Genomic DNA, 9,718 nt, shown 5'->3' with positions numbered 1-9,718 from the left:
AAGTATTCCTTCAAATTGAAGTGGCTTTCACATAAAAGTCTTCCAGATGTTATTCTCTAATAATAGTTTTATCCTCCAGAAATGGTACTATGCTTGAAAAATTTTCCAGGTTCTATCGAAAAAAGAAGGAATTATTTTTTTTAATCTCCAGTGAACTATGGGACAAAATAAGCCTCATATTTCAAAAATAAAAATGTGACATAAACAGCTGGCCTTCACCTGATTGAAATTGTACTGTTAAATGTTCTATGCATGTCATCAAAGTATTTTTGCAAGGGTATACAAATAAAGCTAGTCACATCATTATAGGGTTTATTTGAAAGATTCTATTAAAAATGAGTCAAGTTCATAAGAATTCTGAAAGAAAACAGTCTTACATGTATTTCTGTATTTCGCTTATTCACATTTAAGAATACTAAATTAAAAAGCTCTGTTGCTTAATTTACTAACAGAAAGAATACCATGCTCATTGCAAATTTTCTCAATCCAGAGTTCAAAAGTTTTCATAATATTGCATCACTTGAAAATAAGGTCATTAGTATTTACATGTTTTTCAGCCCTATGGTAGTTACAGTTCACAAGCAGTATTTTTACAGTAAGTAAAACTGCTAACAAATATTTTACAATTTATGTCAATCAATATAAATAGCAAAATATGCATTCAAAAAATTGCAATCATACCAGTAATTTGTCACTCATTTCAAGTAGAAGAAATTTTCAAAGTTAAAGAAAATGGTGCAGTACTCTCCAAAGATGGGCATCAAATCCCGACTTCAAATCCTGGTGTGTGTGTTTTGTTTTGTTTTTTTACTACATGCAACTAATTACTATGCTGTATTCATACCTAAGCAATTTAAATTGTTCAAATCAACATCCATAATAGTCAACTAATACAGTGGAATTTTCCATTCTTTTTATATCCATACCTTGCACTATGTTAAATTTTCTCCAGAACTTTGGGGAGGCATAGAGAGGGAATAAAGAGGAAAAAGGAATCAGTTCTGCCATCTATGTTCATCTTGCACTTGTTGGCAGAATGACACCATTGGATGCAACTTTTGTTTTTCAGATTTACTTCTCTTCAACATTCAGATTTACCTACTACAAAGATATGCCTTCACAAACCTTATTTAACATGGAAAAGCAAATGAGTAAACAGTTTTTGGCACTTCCTAGCCAGAAAAATTTTGTCTTCATTCTGAATGGTGCCTTTTTCTGTTACACGGAATTTTTCTTACTAAGAAAAACTAAGATCAGAATCATCAGACATTTTCTTTCTAAATTGTGTAAGATCACTAAATAGGCAATTTGTGAAAAAGAAATCATATTCTTTTAAAACCTGTCTTTACGCAAATGTTCCAGAGAAGGAATATTAGCACGATCTTTTAAGAAATCATTTGGCTAGAATTATATTAATATACTCTATGTAGTATTCAGGAGTTTGAATTAAGAGAGAAACAAGGTCCATTATCCAAATCGGAAATCTGGTACATTCTTTAATATGCTGTATATTGATCAACTGGAAAAGTTGTAGCTAGGACGATTAACTGCTCCAGGCAGAGAATGAATGAAAAATAAATCAACTGATGAACAATAAGAAGTATGTACAAAAATAATGAAGCCCAACTTTCACCAAAATAAACATTTACTTTGCATATCCTCATATAAGGCTAAAACCTTCAAAGTAAAAAGAGAGCACACACATCACTGCTTATGGCAATCATTCATATTATATTTTGAAAGGCAATGAAAATTCCTAATTCTGTAAATTTGGGTCATGCTACTTTTAAAAAATATATTCATTGGTAATTTTTAATGAAGGCATAGCCTCATTCACATTTTGATCTAAACGTTGATATCCAACTGTTCTGGAACACAAGCCATCTCGCCATCTTCTATTCTGAACCAACAAAATTATCTGAAAAGAAAAAACAAGTTAGATCATATTAAATTAAACATCTGCATGTTTAAAAAGATTTATAACAATATTTTCAGATTATTCTTTGCAAATTTTATATACTTTTCATAAAAACTTCATATTTACATCAAATCTTTTAGGTTTGTAATAACAAGGTTATTTGTGTTAATAAGCAAACTGCCTACCTTACCCTTGACTGATAAGTTTCATAGCGTTTATTATATAAATATATTTTAGTTGATTTTAGCTATTTATGACTGAGCCAAAAATGATTTACTATCAAACATTTTTCTTATAAATCAATGCCAGCTTTACACTAGGACAAACCTGACATGTTGCAATTAAGAAAAAGCTGAAATGAATGATAAGCCCTGATACATATCCTTATGCCATTCAACAAGACCACAATTATACTGAGACTATAACAATGGATAAACTGCAATAGAAAACCCAATGTCCTATTAGTGAAACTGACTGAAGATTTGAGAGAAAAGATTTTTACTTCCATGGATGTTGAATTTTTTAATTTGCCCTATAGTCTAGGTTGCATTTGTGAATCTAAAACTCAGTTAAAATACATTACCGATAGCAGATTTAAATTATAAAAATCCATGTTTCTGATTAAAATTTTAAAAAAAGCTTCCACAGAAGCTGTCTTTAAAAGCTTGTAACAAAGAAGCTTTCTATATCAGTGCAGATATTGTAGAAAATATAACTACTGACAGAGGAAGACAAATCTCAGATTTAAATAGGTTTGTGGACAAAGTCCACTCTGCCACCTTGAATAAGTAATTTTGTCATCAATTCTTCATGTCAGATTAGAAGGCCACAATAAATAAAAGGAAGCCATGAATATCAATGATACTTAAACGAATTTCCATGTCTCAGAAAAACAAAATTAAAATTTAAGATAATATTTCACAATTTATGTAATCTGTTAACCTGCACATTAATTCATAAAATGCTGGAACATTTATGTGGAGCTTTCTGCCCAATATTTACTTTTCCTAGCTTGCTTAGATTTGTATTTGTTATTATTTTTGCAAAATTATTAGAAATGCTGTGCAAAAACATTGATCTCAAACAGGTTAATAACCACTTGTAAATTCCAGATGTTGAATTATTTCATTATTCTGCCTTAGAAACCTATTTAATCTGAAATTTTCTGAAGTTTGCAACTTTGCATTTTATAATTTATAGTATTCAACTTTGCTTAGCCCTTATTTTCCAGAATAATCACAAAAATAAAAAAAAGATTTGAGTATTAGATTGATATCTGAGTATTAGATTTTCAGTTTATAAAATTTACCAATAAGCTAATTAACTGCCTCTAAATTTATTTCAAAATAACAATATTCTAATATTAACATTAAACTGAAAACTGTTAAGAAGCCCATCCTACCTTTCTTTTATTGTGATATGTGATATAAACTACAGCAACCAAAAAGGCAAAAATAACAAGATGAAAAAAGAAATGACTGTCATCTTCCAATCCCGAGACTGTAGCATCCTTCATGTTATGAGCAAATGACTTCTTATTCTCGAAGTTCCTCATACTTGAATCTTCTGCAAATTCTGATACATCTTGGTCATCTTGATTATTTTGAGAGTTAGAAGCTAGATCATAGATGACATAATCTTTAGGTTCTTTTGCTGTTGGTAGGGAACTAGTAAATATATTTCTGTCTGTCATGTCATATTCTTTACTATCTGCATCTTCTGAAACATCGATATTTTGTTGATTAATGCTAACAGTTTCGGAAGGTGACACAGGAGGTTGGACTACTTTATCTTCTGCAAGAGTAGGTGCATGTACAACAGAAGCATCGACTTTCAAAGAAGTTGGAATCATATCTTCAATTGTTTTATTCCTCATACTGTTCTCACTGGTTGCAGACAAAATTGAGGATAAATTCTCTTTTTCATCCTTATGAATTGATTTAAAGTTCTGAGGTATTTCTGCATTAGGTGTAGTATCTTGAAGAGGGAAAGATAAGAATAATTTGAAATCTTTAAAAATAATTTTACAGTGTACAAGGATATACAAACTGATTTGGTTTGAAGATTAACAGTATCTCAGCTGACAAACATGCATCCAAAATTTATAACAAATAAAATATGGAAGAGTTAAAAACAAGTATTAGCATATCAAAAACAAAAAATTGATAGGCTACTATAGAAATTTGCTTAAAATAGTTACTGTTTTAATTATTGAAGCCTTTAGCAAAACGGAGTTGTGCCTGTTTTAAGCAGAAATATGTATGTGTGTATATAACAATCAATCAACATAGAAATTTATGAAAACAAGATACAGCTGCACAAGGCATTTTTCCATATCAACGCTATCTCATGACTCATATGACATAGGTTGTATGTTACTATTAACATACATAGTGTTACTATTAACACTGCTTCCAGTTAAATTGATTAAACCCTGATCCACACATAATTCATCGGTTTGGTTTTTGCTTAGCTTGGTATATGACCCCACCTATTATGATTTATGTGTCAGTCAGATAATGAATTAGATCCAGAGCTGTATTTAAAACAGAACTACAGAAAGCAATCAGATCAGTTTCTGGCCTCATGATTTTCTTCAGTTCAAAGAGAAACTACCGGATTCATATTTAATTAAAATGAACTAATTTATTTGCATACATTTCATGGTAAATGGGAAGCAAAAGACCGTCTTTTCTTTGTTTCAACATGGTCAACTAAGAAGAAAAGCTTTGTGAAAAAGAAATTAAGAAATAAGCTCCAAAGCCAATGAACTTGCTTCCCATTTACCATGAAATGTTCAGGTTGTGACTCTTAGTGAACCCCTAGCATTTTATGTAACTACACCTTAGAAGATTCTAGTTAAGAACTGAGATAACTATTAGAATAATACATCAGAAAAGAAGACATTTAAATGACACATATGAAGGAGAATATAGGAAAACTGTTCCTACAGATTATTAACCTAAAAACATGAATACAGTATATTAAAAATGAGTCCTCACTCACACAATGTTGATCTACATTAATATAAATTAATCAATTTCGGGGGAATAATTTTGGTAAATTTTGTTAAAATACACTACAAGTGTACACTACAAGAGGATAAATGAACAGGTCTGATCTGCCTTGTGTATTTTAGTGTTATAAGTAAACTAAGCGCTAATTACACATTAAATGTAGCAATTTTGTCAGCAAATTCATTCACTTACTATAGTAAACTTACTTGTCTTAATAACTAAACCATTTTTCCCCAGAGAGCAAAGAGACTGCTAAACTTGGAGTCTTTGTTATTCAGGAAAAGGACAAAGGCAGACCCTCCCTAGCAATTCAGAGTCTATCACTTTAAATGGGAATTTCCTCAATAGGAATAGGTTTGGTTGCCTTAATCACTGTATGCCTTAATGACACAAATTGTGGAATGAAAAGGAAAAACAATACCTGTTAATTGTCCTGGATGTCTACTGACTGTTAATATCAGGGGCTGCACCCATTAGACTGAGTTGGTTTTATGGACAGGATTATATTATCCATCCAATTTTATGTAAAGCTGAAGGATTCTTATTTTTGTGTTCTGACCTTTGTTCTGTAAGATAGCACAACGTTCCATTCTGTTCCATGCTCCATGTCTACTAGAATTCAAGTATGTAGCATCTCAAATACGGTATATACGAATATTTTTAATCTACTAACATCAGAGAGACTCTGAAAGTCTTGAATAGTTGTTTGGATTTGGTTTTTACTTTGTTGATAGAATGCAAACTGGAACTTAATAATTTTTTGATACGCCCAAAAGGTTTGTCATCACTTGTCTAGTAGTTAAAGCATCAGGCTAGAAGCCAGGAGTCCTGCCTCAGGCATGAAAACCGGCCACGTGACTTTGAGTCAGTCATTTGCTCTCAGACCAACTCATATCAGAATTGATGTTTTGGGGAAAATAACTGCCTTGAGTTATTTATAATAATAATAAAGGTGAAATTTAAAAAATCTATAAAAGCTATTTGGAAAATTGCTTACATTCATGAGACTGTGTTTAACATCAATTATGAATAGGCTGCTAATGAGTCAACCACTAATATCAGTACAAATGGCATTAGAAATAAGAGTTTTCCTAGTGATGGCATCACTCTGCTAAATTGCCTCCTGAAAGATACACAACTGACAACATTATGGCTGCTTTTAGAAATTAGCTATTCTATTTTCCGATTTGTAGTTTAAAAGATTTTTTCTTAATGAGTATTTAAATTGTACTGGAATCTGTTCTTATCTACAATTATGTTTAATAATATTATGTTTCTGTATCATGTTACCCTATAAAGGTAGCTAGGAAACGAATGAAATTATCAAACAAGATTGCCAAGCTACCCTTTCTTCTTGAAATGGGTTCACTAACCAAGCTCCCAATGCCCAAATATGCGTAATATTAACCCAAGAACTATTCATAAGTTGTGTAATTATTCTATGAACGAATCTTTATTCTATGCTTAACTGGCAAGAATTAAGAATACGTGGAAGTTGCCATCTTATCCTTTCCAGAAACCCAGCCATTTAACTTGCCTTAAAACTAAAAAGTATTACAACTTAGGCGCATGTATGTATAAACACACACACACACACATACACACACACACAAAATCACTCAAAAGGACGGTTAGAATTCTTGTAAAGTCATGCAATTCCTTCCATTACACAATTAGGGACATAACAGCAGTTGAACCAAAAGAGGAAACAGCAGAATTTGTCTCCTTCTCTACAGACAGACAGACAGACAGAGGTACATTCACAAAGTGTATAGCTACGTAGTGTGTTTGAGAAAGCCAGAAACGTTAAAAACCGCCTTTCTTTCTAAGCCGTTGTACACAGTTCTGCACTATTATCCCTTTATAACATTTATATATACAGAACTTGTTAATTAGGCGGGAGGCAGGTTTAGGGGCAACCCAGGCAGACCCGTCCGAACCAACCAACCAAAAGCAAGAAAGCGCCGCTTTCCTGCCCAGAAACCTCCTCCTGTGCCCGAGAGGCTCCCGTTCTCGGCAGCGCCCAGATTCACCGGGTGAAGCGGAACAAAAGAGGCGGAAGCCTTCCGGATGTATGGAGGCATCGTCCCCAACCAGAACGGCCACTCCGCCGGGCTGTGGACAATAGATGCGCGGTCCAAGGCGCCTACGCAGAGGGCAGAAAGAAGCAGGTGGCCCAGGGCTGACAGAAGGGGTTGGGGGAGCAGATGGGATAGCGGCGCCGGCTGCGTGGCTTTCCTCCAGCCAATCTTCCCAGCCGACCCCGGACTCGCTGCTTCCGCCGTCGCCACTTGGCGAACGCCGTTTAGCCACCTTTCCCGCCTCACCGTCTGGAAGCTGGCCCCGAAGCGGCAAGGCCAGGAGCAAAAGGAAGAGCGACGTTCGCGCCAAGGACGACGACGGCGACGGCGCCTCCCGCATCGCGGTACGCTCTGCTCTCTGCTCGGTGGCCGCCATGGCTGACGCCATACCGTCGCCGGGGGGAGGTGGCTTCGTCCAGACCCGCCCACCCGGGCTGCTAGGCAACTGAGTTCGGCAAAGGAGGGGGGAAGCCTCTGACGAAACGAGCCCCTCCTCCCCTGAGCTGGTCAGGCTCCTCCCCCAACCATAACTTCCTTACGAAGGAATACGTGAGATCGTAACGACGTCGTTTGTGAAGCGGCGCCTCGTCTGAATACGGCACTTCCGGGTTTCCTATGCAAAACAAAACAAAAAAATCTCTGTTGGAAAAGGAAACTCGGTGTACGTCACTCTTCACGTTTCCATCTCTCACGGATTCTAATAAAAGGGGCCAGGCATATTTTTTTTCGGGTGTGATGGTACAGTACTGGACCAACTCTTACGTAATTTGCCTTGGAAAATAGAATATGGGTTTCCCCGAGCTTGTTTTCTTGCAGATACTTTTATTTTATTTATTTATTTTGTCACAACAGTATATATAAGCATAAGCATGAAAGTAACTATATAATATATAAGCATATATATATAAGCATAAGTATGTAATAACTATATTGATTGGATATAATGAAAGAAAACAATAGGACAGGAACGGTAGGCACGTTTGTGCTCTTATGCACGCCCCTTCATTACCCAAGCTAGGTAACATCATCACTGCTAGTTGGGAATGGGATTTGCTCAGTTTTATATTCAAGTGGCTTGCCTTGTCAAATGGTCTTAGTGTGTTTTGTTGTTCGTTTGGGCTGTTTACTGTGGCTAGTAACTAGTTTTTTTGAAATCTACCATAATAGTTTTTTTTTTTAATTGGCCAAGTGTGATTGGGCACACAAGGAATTTGTCTTGGTGCATATGCTCTCAGTGCACAAAAAAAGACAAGATACCTTCATATTTAATAATAGTTGTTAAGTGAGGATTACCTGTAATCCTATCTCATGTTTTCCCCAGAACAGCCAGCCTGTGAGGTGGGTTTGGACTAAGAGTAACCAATCCAAAATCACCCAGCCAGCTTTCATGCCTAAGGCAGGAATAGAATCCACATTTATTCTGTAAGGTAAACGTTCCCATCGCACATGCATATTTCCAGCTCTAGGGGCTGTACTTATCTGTTTCTAAGCGGAAGAGCCAGCACTGTCCAAATATGTCTATGTGGTTATGTGGCCGGCATGGCTAAATCCCGAAGGCGCACGGAGAACTGTTACTTTCCCACGAAAGTGGTCCCTATTTTTCTACTTGCATTTTTTATGTGCTTTCAAACTGCTAGGTTGGCAGAAGCTGGGACAAGTAACAGGAGCTCACCCCGTTACACAGCAGCACTAGGGATTCGAACTGCTGCCAACCTTCTGATCGACAAGCTCAGTGTCTTAGCACTGAGCCACCACGTCCATTTTCTGTATTTATTCTGTAGCATAAGGTAATTCATATCTACAGTACTCAAAAGAAATTCTGTTTTCTACTACCATAGCAAGGTGGATAGTACTCGCAACATGCACTGATACGGCACCTACAGCTTTTTCTTTTGTATATATGCACAACACAATTATATTCTTGCAGGAAATATCCAAAGGTACAGCTATAACTTAGCATTTGATTCATGGATGTTATTCTGTATTCAGAATAATTGAAGTAATTGTCTCTATAAGCATATTTAATTACCATATTGATAAACCCAAAAGATTATACCTTTGACTTGACAATGACTGTTTTAACAGGCCCCTCATTTTTATTATGCTAAATTTCTAAAATCGTCAACATCCAAATCAACATTTACTCAAGTATTCTCTTAATATTTTTCCACTGGCTTAGACTGAAATTATTTCCTGTCACGGTGTTTATATCACCTTGCATTATTCATGGAATCTTACAAAGGGCCAGGTAAGCCCATTTTGCTCAACACTTCTGTTTTTCTTTTTTGAGAAAAATACTTAGTACCATACCTCATATTATTAGAACCAGGGGCTCACCATTTGGAAGGAAGGATTAAAAAGATTTATAGAAGTCTAAATTGGTGTAGAAAAATCTCTAGAATACATTAATTTAGAGATCAAGGGAAGATCAATGTCAAGTTACTTCATGTTCACCTGAGACAATTATTGTGGATTTGTGCAGTGATCTGACCGAAATCCAGTTTGTACTTCATACTATAGCCACATTTCCTTTAATTCCAGAAACAGAAGTGAGCATGCACAACTATATCTATGAGAAGATAAAAATCCTTACATACTGCTTTTTTGTACAATTTTGTACAATTTCATTGCCAATTAAGGATGTTGAAATGCACCACATGGGAGGGCAATGGTCTTTGAAAAGATATTCTGTCAAAATAAGC

General features: G+C 35.4%; 1 protein-coding gene across 1 annotated transcript; it reads right to left on the bottom strand.

Moving 5' to 3' along the window:
* Positions 1-298: 298 nt before the first annotated feature.
* Positions 299-7,441, bottom strand: C2H5orf15 (chromosome 2 C5orf15 homolog). Its single transcript, XM_058171578.1, has 3 exons — positions 7,263-7,441; positions 3,321-3,895; positions 299-1,918 (listed from the first exon to the last, which is right to left on the bottom strand). Exons 1-3 carry the CDS (start codon positions 7,402-7,404, stop codon positions 1,787-1,789), a joined length of 849 nt encoding a protein of 282 aa, XP_058027561.1. The 5' UTR covers positions 7,405-7,441; the 3' UTR covers positions 299-1,786.
* Positions 7,442-9,718: the final 2,277 nt, after the last annotated feature.

This window comes from Ahaetulla prasina, chromosome 2 (assembly GCF_028640845.1).
Source record: "Ahaetulla prasina isolate Xishuangbanna chromosome 2, ASM2864084v1, whole genome shotgun sequence".
NCBI lineage: Eukaryota > Metazoa > Chordata > Lepidosauria > Squamata > Colubridae > Ahaetulla > Ahaetulla prasina.
The sequence above is the reverse complement of the archived record's forward strand: the minus strand, read 5'-3'. Positions and strand labels throughout refer to the sequence as shown.